This window comes from Rhipicephalus microplus, chromosome X (assembly GCF_043290135.1).
Source record: "Rhipicephalus microplus isolate Deutch F79 chromosome X, USDA_Rmic, whole genome shotgun sequence".
Classification (NCBI taxonomy): Eukaryota; Metazoa; Arthropoda; class Arachnida; order Ixodida; family Ixodidae; genus Rhipicephalus; species Rhipicephalus microplus.
Genome location: NC_134710.1, coordinates 470,641,870 through 470,653,614, shown reverse-complemented (window position 1 = coordinate 470,653,614; position 11,745 = coordinate 470,641,870). Strand labels below are relative to the sequence as shown.

The window sequence follows — 11,745 nt, the reverse complement described above, 5'->3', positions numbered from 1 at the left end:
CAGCGGCAGAAGTGCTGCACGGAGTGGGAATGCATGCTTCTTGTGAAATGCTCATGTGACACCTCAAGAACATGGTCTGTCTACCAAACGTTAGCATGAGACTTGAAGTGATATCCCAGGGGCCAGCACGTATACCTTGTCTATGGTCTCAAAGAATAATATTCTGCGCAAATCTTGAAACAATTTAACAGACGTGTTCAGCTCTCTACGTATATTCAGTGTTAAAAAAAGTATGGCGCCAAACATCACACATTCATTTAATGGAGCGTCTATGGCCCACACACAAATAGCACTAGAATAATGCTTGCCATAGTTCTTTACTGTATATACAAAAGGCATGCTAGCATTGATGTTTACAAAAAAACACGAACTTTTCATTGCAATATCATTGCTAGATGCAGCTTTGCCGTCTTAAAAAATGCCAACACTACTTAATGCCAGCCAGCTACCAACGCACGACCGAAGTCATAGAAGCTCAGTTAAAACCAACCAATCAAAATTAAAGTATGAAGAACAAGCTGCCGCGGAAGAGTGCTATCTCTCACCGTTAGCTGGCGCATCGACTTGCTGTGAGAAACCAACGTTGCCTTTTTTGGCGGTTACGCTTTAAAGAGTTTCGTTAGAATAATTTAGTGAAGCTCAGAAGTGCCAACATAGTTCAATAGAACCACGTTCTACATCGTTATAAGTCATGTGGCGATTTTAAACTGTCACGCCATTGCTGATTGTTGCTTTACCCCGACACGGCCTATTCTCATGTTTCTTAGTTCACTACGCACAAACGACTAGAAAGTAATATACAGAACACAGAGGCCATTAAAAAAGAGAAAACAATATACGTATCATATGTGCGTGCGATCAATTTAGCAATATACACAAGACAGAGCACTCCAGTAAAACGCGCGGTTTTCTTATGACTCGTGGACGCCATACGTGACAGTACCTAACGACTCATGGCAAAATAAATACCCATGTCGAAGGGGAATCAGAGCAAAGTCATTATCGCTACTTTCGAGGTCGTGCTCTAAAACACACTGAGACCAAGCCATTTCAAAAGTATTCAACGTCACAATATAAAGTCCGCGAAGATATTAGAAAACAATCATCGTGACCAAGCTAATTGGTGTGGCAATTTTTTGTCTCAGTGATTCATAGGTGCCTCACAATTTTTATAATCTAGCTTCTATAGACATTGTTAAAGCAAGGTGCTATATCATAGCATTTTCCGCGGAGCAATGTGATAAAGTTTACAATGCGTCCGTCGTGTCTTACGCTTTTCAGCTCATGAACACTGGTCGCTGATAGTTCTACTCATGTCGCAATGCCAATATGTACAGGCTATACAGACATAGATGACAGAGTGCTGTGAAATATCGATATGCGTTTTATTTAGGCACTCAAGCAAAAAAAAAGGTTAAACTTATGACCTGTCTGGTTCACTTATGACCTCCCCTATTTATAAAAAGAACCTTCTCACTATTTGATCATTTATTCATCTGTGTTGCTAGCTTTTATTTTCTAAATTGTACCAGCCACTAGCCACATAGGTTCTTGCTCCAAATATTTATACGGATGTTAGAAACTTGTATGAGTAAAGATTATGTTCAATTCGTTTAATTTCATTTAGTTTGTCACACCTAAGCTTACTAGATCCTAAGCTTACTAGATCCTAAGCTTACTAGGTCCAAGCTTACTAGATAAATTTTTTAGGTACGGTCTCAGTGTACATTGCAGCGAAAATTCAACTTCGAAGACTCCCTTTTGTGCGGGTCCGTGCTTAGTTACTTCCCTCGGTTACGCTAGTCTAGTTTTCGGTTGATAATATAAGAACAAATTGAAACGTCACAATTTAAAGATTAGCTAATTATTTTTAGCTTCACCTCAGACTGAGTATACGGGCCGTAATTGTCCGAAAGTGGCAACACTGAGGAACCGTTTGTCGATAAAAACCAATTCAAAGGGTCTTCATAAAGTTATTAAGCCAAGTTTTTTTTTTACCAGATAAATGCAGGCATAAACTCACCACTGCCTTTTTTGATCAGTACCATAGTTTGTGCCACAACGCAACAGAGTAATAATAATGCAGGAGTACCATGATATGTCATGTGATGACATTGCAAAGAGTACAAAGAACAGCAAGACAACGCTACAAGGGAGGTAGCTCTAATGTTGAGTATTTTGTTTAATGCGCCTGTGCAAATAGTGCGCGAAGCTGAAGCGAATGGAAAATAATCGGGCGAAAATAGCCAATGGATTCACATTGACACTGAAAATCTTGCTTCTTCACAGGCTCGTGTTCAGCGGCCGAATAGTGCAGCATTATCATTTTTGTCTGATACTCTATATGCAACTGTTTCCCATTTTCCAAGAAAAACATTTTTTTCTGTTACTTCACCTGCGCTTTCTCTCTCATTACACTATGCCTGGAATTGAATTCATTTGGCACAGTTGTGACAAAGTATTGCCCTATATGCAGGTACCTCATCACTCCTACTTTCAGAGGCATACGAGTGAGCCACGCTGAGATTTAAAAAAAAAAATAACGCACTTCGTGATATACTGGAATGTTTGAGAAACTTTAATTAAGTAAAGCCTCTTGACGAATAACAAGGCCCACCCAAACACTCAAGCAAAAATTGAGGTGCAGTACGGAACAGCGGCAAGAGAAGAGAGCGACAGTTAAGTGTTGTGCCCCACTTTTTGCATTTAAAATGAATCGTTACAAACTAGCTCAAATGGCTGTTTTGCTCCAAAAACTGAAAGCGCTATCTTCATGTATATCTCAGACAAACGATGCAATGTCATCACGCATTTATGTGACAGTTGTTATGATTTTGACGTATCAGTCGTCTTGAGGTGAAAAGAAAGACGTTCACGTCAACTCGGTTACCCACCGAATTCACAAACCCTGGTGGTTCGCAAATTTTTTAGTAAACCAGTGCTTCAAGTTCATGTGAGTCTATCTTAGCAAGTTTAATGACGCTCAGCGACACCTAAGCTGAAGGACTAACAGGATACAATGCTGATAATTGTAAACGTGGGAGCTCATATCCACTGGAATGACAAAAACACTTGGTTTCCCAAATAGTGGTCGTCTGAATTGCACGCAAATTGATGCCCTCTTTTTGCACTACTGAATTTGTGCCAGTTTCTCCGAGCCATGTGATTTGTACATCTGGCCGTCAGCGAAAATTAGTGAATAGTAAAATTATCTTGCTTACCCTTAACAGGACACAAAGGTTGAAACAATATTCCTGTTTGAAAAATCATAAAGACCACTTTCTGCTCCGCCTGAATGCTGTTACACTCTTTGCGAACTATTTTATGAAAGCGTACAAGACCACGTCGTGATAGAGCCCATTGTAATTCTGCGTGCAGTGCAATGCAAAAAAATTTTTATGGCCATATCGTTCTCTCGGATGTCGGTCTCTTGAATAATGTCCACGCGTAGACGCAAAAGTCATTGCACACCAGTTCGTTTTAGGTTCTGCTGGATTCGTGTCATAAAGCGCCAAAAGAAGCCGGGGCAATTGTTTTGTGTGATAAAATTTGCATGACGACATACGGAACGAGTTTCACGCGGAGTGGGCAAACCATAAGCAATACAATGAATGATCAATGCGCGATAGTCTACAAAAAGCTCTATTCATTAGCTTGCAAGTCATCACTTTCTCACCTTCTTGCACAAGACAGCAGCGAAATCTGGAACATGGCATACCGAGATTGTTAGAACCTCGCATCAGAGCCCAAAAAGCATACAAAAAGATGGAGGCATCGCAGGCTGTGAAGCGGCGCTCACCTTCATTACTTTTGCTTTTTCTTCTCTTTTGATGCAGTATCAACCATAGTTGCCCAAAAACGTTTGGAGGGTTTCAAAATGCTTCTGAGATGCATGCAACTTGTATGTAATTTAGTTACACAACATACCTGGAGATGGCCGTCTCTGCTACATCAGCAAGTCTGACTGGTAGTATTCAAATAATGGGCAATTATGGGATCAGAAGGCTACCCAGGCCGTCTACGCCTCACGAAGATCAATGTTACGATGCCCTTGAAATCTGAAATGTCCTATACAGACCTTCGAAAACATTCATGGTTGCTGTATACTTTTTTACTTAGAAGTACCCATGCTGCTCACGTTGGCATTTCGCCTCCACCAAGGGTAGCACAAAATACACAAGAAGAGTGGGATCTTCTAGTACTGCTGTCGTTCTGTTCGCATTTTCCTTTTCACACTGTGAATTTCACCCTGTTTCGGTCAACATTTTATAAAAATTTTGCAGCTGTACTTGCTTGCATTTGCACGCACTTGCTCACATCACCTTCTTGGGCTCTATTGAAAAACGAACCCCTGTATAGTTCAGAATAATCACTTACGAAGCGTTTTACTTCACACGGACACTTTCGAAAGTGACAATGATCAATTCTGGAGTCTTATTTCATGTGCTTCTTGTACTGCACGCCCTTGGTACGTCGGCAAGCGCAAACTTGTGGCGTTGCAGATGCACCTGCTGCATCAGCTCGCTGGGTTGCTAATTCAGCTGACGAATAGAGTTTATTTGTACGGGCGCGAACAAATGCTGATCAGTATTGTGCACAGATTTATCCATGAATATTTTGTAAACGATAGCACAAATAAAAAATAATTCATGTGCCTAAAACGTTGCATTCAGCCTTTGGTCAGTGGCTCACTTGAAGTACTATAGATTAGCTACAAATTTAATCTATCAACTAAATTAGCCTACCTTTGGCCTCAAGCTAGCATGACATGTCACAATAGTTATGAAGTCACACAGTTCCATTAGAGCGATCGTCTAAAATGTGTAGGCATTCCTAACGCTTCAAGTTGCGAGAAAGCGCGAAATGCGTTCTGTAAAAGTTAGAGTATTTAAGTTGACGAAACTAAAATGTCTGGCATATTTCAGGACACCTGTCAAAGCAACCTTTCTGAAGTAGATAGTTGAAGGTGTTGAGTCACAGAACCTATTACAAAATACTCCGAACGTCTGGTATAAAACCGAAGACAGTAGGAAACCACCAGCCGGAGTACACCATGAGCTAGACCACGAGCTGCTGCGGCGTTTTATGCCGGCAGCACAAGGACACGAACAATAGCTGCACGCTCAGCCTGAACTTCGGGCTCATGGCTACGTAGATGAGTGGCTTCCATAAGCAGTCCAGGACGCCCAACCATAGCAAGCCGAAGTGTAACGCGTGGAACCTGAGCTTCACACCACCAATTTTTTCGTACACCTGCAGGCCTATCCACGGCATCCACGAGACCCAGAAGAGCACGATGATAACGAAGGACATCACATGGTCAGGGTTGGATAGATGCTCACCAATCGCGGTGGCGTACTCTTTCTCCTCCTTGCTCAGGCACCTGCGCATTTTACGCATAGTGTTAAAGATGAAGTAATAGGTGTACATGACGGTGAGAACGCTGGGCAATAGGACTAACAGCGCCAGCGTGAGCGTGTAAGGAAGAATGCTGGACAGATCCAGCATGCAGATATACGCATCTCGGTAGAAGTGTCCGCTAGAGAAACCGAACAGGGGAGGGCAGTACATGAACATGGACGTCATCCACGTGAACAGCATCCAGCACTGGCACCGGGTGCGCGTCTGGATGGTGTCGTACCTGGGAATAAAAGTTAAATACCAGGTGAAGCAGAAAAGTACCGCCAAAGCAGGGCGTAATAATTCAGAAATGCGAAGGTTCTCAGCACTGACACGGTCGGGTAAGAAAAATGACCCGTTTTAATCTGTAAAAGAGCAAATGTAGACAGTAACAATGCTCACAAAACGTTTTGCTGAGTGTCCACCGGCTTTTATTATAAACCTATGTGCCAACATTGGCTGTGCACTCGAGCCACCCCGACATCTTTGTCACTATTATAGGTAGGAGCAGTTCGTCTGGTGCAGTTCGTCTTTAATCTTCAAGTACGCTGTGATGAATGCTATTCATCAATAAGCTTTGCGAAACGCAAATAGTACTAGCACGATACCACGTATCTAGAAAAAACGCTCCAAACTACGAGTTTGATGAAAATGGTGGTGCAGCGCAGAAATTCTCCTGCCTTTTGCAGAGGCCGTGCCGACACCGTTTCTGTAGTATATGTCTCACTTTGATTTCAATACTTTTCTAATGCATCACCTATCGCTGAAAGCGTTTACAAGAATCTACAATTTCGGCGTCCAGAGTTTCAATCAGTAAAGTAGCGAATTGGGATATTTAGAACATACACCATCACGGTCAGCGCACAAAAAATCACAGATAACACAAGAAAGTGCACGGCACAAGCGCTGTCTAACAAAATAAAGTTTATTGGAAAAACGTGCCATATATATGCAAACATTAAGGCATAAAAATCTTGACAACCCTCTTTCTCAAGCGCGTAATCAAGTATGCTATGAAATCTCAGCATCTGTGAGATTGATTGATGGCTGGTTGATACACCTCTCTCTTGCTTTTATGATATAGGGACCAGCGCACGCGTGAAATAGCTGAAGCTTATGAAACCATAAAAGCTCGAGACAGGTGCGTGAGCGAACCTTCGATCGCTCGCACAGATGCTGACATTTCGTATCTAAAGCATACTTACGTATGCTGTACATACGAACCGTGCTTGGAGGGGGGGGGGGGTATCAAGGTTTTTTTATGCTTCATGTTTGCATATATATGACACGTTTTCTCCATGAAATTTTCAGTTCTTAGACAGCGCTTGTGTCGTGCATTTTTTTTTTGTGTTGTGTACGCTGATCATGATGAGTTTCAACCAGAAAACCAACAGTATCGCACTGCTTGCTTACTTCGCAGATATTCATGTATTCCATTCGTTATTCAACTGCCCATAATTTCAATGCAGAAAAAGACAACATGAAATACTTGCACGCTGGAAATTGCAGCGCTATTTTAACCCCTCCTGTCATGACGCACTGACAAATCTGGCAAAAGGGACCTGTGTTGGTGGCTATATTCGCACACATTTTACAGACTGAAGTCGTAAAGAAAAATCGACATGCGTAGCTTCTTTCCTTTACCCAAGCTCTCCTGAGGCTGACGTGCAGGCAGAAGCTATACAACAAGGTGCCAATGAAACCACACGGTGACAGTGCTTGCTTCGCAAATATATATATATATATAAATATATATATATATATATATATATATATATATATATATATATATATATATATATATATATATATATATATATATATATATATATATATATATATATATATATATATATATATATATATATATAATTAGGAATAAACGAGCACACTTACGAAAATTTGATAGTTATTTACTCTACGCTTCGGCCGTGGCGCGGCCTTCGTCAGGCCTTCGTGGTTAATCCTGACGAAGGCCATGCCACGGCCGAAACGCAAACGCAGAGTAAACAACTGTCAAACTTCCGTAAGTGTGCTCCTTTATTCCTAATTATATTTGCACCGGACCCACCGAATTTCTTTTTTGAATCATATATATATATATATATATATATATATATATATATACATATAAGGGAAAGAAGTGTATACCTAAGGGCTCGTTTTCCCGTGTTTTAACACAATAATAATGAGATCTAACAGACAGTAATGCCAAGGAATGTACAGGGGAAGTTATTAGAACCAATGGAATGTAAATAAGAAGAAAGAAAAGTGGATGAAAAAATAACCAGCCGTGAGCAGCAATCGAACCTACAACCTTCGAATAACGCGTTCGATGCTCTAACCACTGAGCTACCACAGCGGCTTAAATTCACATATAAACCCAAAAAAGTGGATGGAGGGAAGGCCGCTGTGGTAGCTCAGTGGTTAGAGCATCGAACGCGTTATTCGAAGGTTGTAGGTTCGATTCCTGCTCACGACTGGTTATTTTTTCCTCCACTTTTCTTTATTCTTATTTACATTCCATTGGTTCTAATAACTTCCCCTGTACATTCCTTGGCATTACTGTCTGTTAGATCTCATATATATATATATATATATATATATATATATATATAACCTCTTGTTGAAAAATGCTGCTTTTTATTTTTCACAAACCTGGATTGAAGACAGCAGCATGATGTGTACTCAATGAAGCTCGCAAATGCGGACATAAGGAATTTGATTTAAGAGCTCGCGAATATCACCCGGGTGTGGCACCTTTGCATTACTGATACTTTCTTGCTTCTTCGGTGAAGGTTTAACTTTGGCACAATGCTTTGGCGGGTGAAATGCAACGTTTTCTTATTATCTTTTTACAGCGCACGGTCGAAAGAGCCACGATGTGGCCCTCCTTACTCTTCTTACCATTTAGTCAGCATTTTTCTGCCTTTTCTCTTGCGAAATTCGCGACCTCAGCAGCGCTTGCCGAGTGTCGGCAAGCGCTGCTGTCTGGGCTACATGAAAGTGTCGACCCTGGCTGCATGGCAAGCCTTTCAAAGTGGTAAGCCACCTACATGCCTTGGGTTGGCTGGCTAATCTAAAGGACCTCTCAGATCACCTCGTACACTGTAGTCGCCGACTCCAGGAATTCTACGTCACCGTGGTGTATAAGTCCCAACGGAAGCACTCTAATGCCGACTGCTGGTCCCACGCCCCTTTTGAACCGCCGCCGCAAGGGTATACGTGGCGCCAAGACACACGAACGACGAGCGCCGACGACTTCGCGGCACAGCAGCGTGTAGATCCTCATTTGAGAAGTGTAATGAAATACTCGTTCCTCCTAACGTACGCACTCACTTCGCCCTCTTCGACGCATGCCTCGCTCCCGCATCCCATGTGTCAATTTCTGCGGCGTGGAATGAAATAACTGCGGGGGGCGAGTCTGTTACGTGACATCTCGTAACATCACGTAACTAGTCACGTGACTAAATTCACGCAAAACCACTAACGTGATAAGGTATAACGTACTAACTGCACACGAGACTAGAAATCACGTAACCGGTGACGTCTACTCGAGTAACTAAATTGACGTAACACGGCATCATGGCTACTGGCGGCGCTGCCTGGTTTAAATTCACATACATACCCCATGAAGTGAACGGGGAGGACCATCGCTCTATAGCTCAATCGGCAGGGCATCAGATGCGTTATTCGAAGGTGGAAGGTTTAGTTCATGCCAGAGTTAAGTTATATTTTCGTGCACTTTTCTTTCTTCTAACTTCGAGAACAGTTCTTAGTATTAACATCCCCTATACATTTCTTGGCGTCATTCTCTGTGAGTTCACATTATATTGTGCCTTACAAAAAAAAAACTTGCCCTTAAAATTTCCCTTCTTTCCTAAAATCACGTAACATCACATAACATTCAGTCACAGTCATAAAGATGTAACATCACGTGACAAGCAGTCACGTGACCAAAATTTATGTAACGTGACACAACAACATGTGGTGTTAAAGATCCCCTAACAACTGTTCACGCCACTAAAATTGCACAGCATGAGTGCCAGCTAGTCAGGTGGCATATTTGTGCCAATATCCACGTTACGGCTATGGTCACGCGACTAAAATTACCTTTAGTCACATCTCTAAATCTTTGTAACACCATGTACCAGCATATTCAAATTCAAATTTGTTTCCACCATGTACAATCTCACAGCTGGAGGACAACAGAAAAAAAAACTTGCCAAGAGGCGGCTTGACTCACGGGAAAAGTCACTTGACATGTCTCCGCCATACACCCAACAAGTCATATGACGAAATCCCGCCGCAGCCGGGAGGTCACGGGATTGAGTCCCGGCTGCGGCGGCGGCATTTCCGTTGGAGGCAGAAATGTTGTAGGCCCGTGTGCTCAGATTTGGGTGCACGTTAAAGAACTCCAGGTGGTCAAAATTTCCGAAGCCCTCCACTACGGCGTCTCTCGTAATCATATGGTGGTTTTGGGACGTTAAACCCCACATATCTATCTATCTAAAATTGCGTCTTAACGTTGTAAGTAGGGTGAGTTGGTGATAGTTCATGTTTACATGTGAAGCAGCGCGTGGAGGCAAGGCACAAAAGAAACGAAAAGAACACCACTGCCTTATCTACATGCACTTCTTCACAAGTAAACATAAAGTAAACTTGGGAAACCTCACTAAAATCTAGTTACGTGTCGCCAACCGCTAAAATGAAGTAGCGGCAAGTCACGTGTTCCACACAAAAACTAGACAGCAGCTAGTCATTTGACTGGAACACGTACACAATCATGGAAAAGTACTCACGTGACTGAAGTCAAGGAAAAACTAGTACGGTGACTCAAATTTTGTAACTAGTTACGTGACATGTTCCCACCAGAAGCACGTGACACGTGCGTAGTCTGGCGAACTGACCGAAACCTGACAGGAATATCCAACCATAGCCATACTATACTACTAGCGAAAGCTTATAATGAAGGGGAAAAGTGGGAATTTATGGGCTCGGTTTTCTTTTTTACGTGCAATATAAAGAAAAGTAACAAACAATGATGTCATAACCCAACTCACCTGTCCTCATAACCTAACTTACCTGCAGAATATTTTCAATTGGAACAAGACACGTTATAATGCCATTCGTCTTGTTTTTAAGTGAAGTACATGCCGTTTTAAATAGTAGTAGAATTTGAATTTCAATAGAATGCAAACTATACCCAGTAAAATATGCTAATTTTATTACCTAATATAGTTGAGCATGTGTAGCCTGTGTACCAAGCTTTTAAAATTTTTAAAAAGAATTATTTACGTCAAGAAAATATGTCTAGAAGGTAATGTGACAATCAAAACCTGCAAAATTTATTATTTATTCAAAATATTTTGTTTTAGCCGCTGCTCACTAAAGCTTGTGAGTGCTAATACGAGACACCACATGACTCCACCAATGTTCAATACTCTTTTTGAATTAAGGTATGAAAAAACTGAATTTGAATTAGCACAAACCATGTTATAAGAATAATGGACTAGGTTCACTGTTCTCTTGGTTCCCTAATAAATGTCAGACAATTTTCTTTTCATAGAATTTTAGAGAAGGGCTTCATGCTTTATTAATAATGTCTCTGGAGTCTGAGCTTGAATAATTTCATCCACTTGCTAAATTGAAGTAAACATAACTCACTAACTGCCAATTTGAACACAGAACTTCACGTAGGCAAGAAGTTCACTGTATAGCATAGAATACCACTAAACGTTATTGCTATGCGCTGAAGCGAAAGAAAAAAAGGCATTCTTTCTGAGACCTTTATTGTTCTGCCCCTTTTTATTGACACCTATGTAAATTTATAATTGCTTTCCACACAATACCTCTTCATGGCAACCTTGCATAAAACTTCATTAAGGGTAAAGCCAATTTTATGTAGTTATGTTGGGCAGTTCTGCCACACCTCAGTACCACTGAGACTAGTAGAGCAAAAACGATGTTTCGGTCCACACTGATTCTATCGCCACATTACAACGCTTTCGGTTTGGAGAAAGTAGAAGATGTTGTTAGAAAGCGTAAACTGCAGGCTTTCTAATAATTTATAGTAGGCCTTCATTCACCAAGCTGCAGGTGCAAGCCATCCGGGAGCCAATAGGAGCCGACTTCAGAAAATTATAACTCCTTGCTCTATTCGTGGGGGAATGGTACAGGTGCGTCACTTCATGTTTCGCTTTGGTCCAAAACTTAACTTACGCACTACCTACACGGCACGACTCTGGACATTAAAGTGAGCTGTAAACGGCTATACCTTTTCATCCGATAGAAAACTAAGGGCAGGTGTGCTGAGCAAAAATCGAACCTTGCGTATACGCATTG

General features: G+C 41.5%; 1 protein-coding gene across 1 annotated transcript in view; it reads right to left on the bottom strand.

Annotated features, from left to right (window-relative positions):
* Positions 1-4,822: 4,822 nt before the first annotated feature.
* The window catches only part of DopEcR (G-protein coupled receptor DopEcR), a 159,181-nt gene continuing 152,258 nt past the window's right edge, over positions 4,823-11,745 (bottom strand). The window contains exon 4 of the mRNA XM_037414280.2: positions 4,823-5,641. Within this exon, the coding sequence (XP_037270177.2) occupies positions 5,059-5,641 (583 nt within the window). The 3' untranslated portion in view covers positions 4,823-5,058. The remainder of the gene's footprint in view (positions 5,642-11,745) is intronic.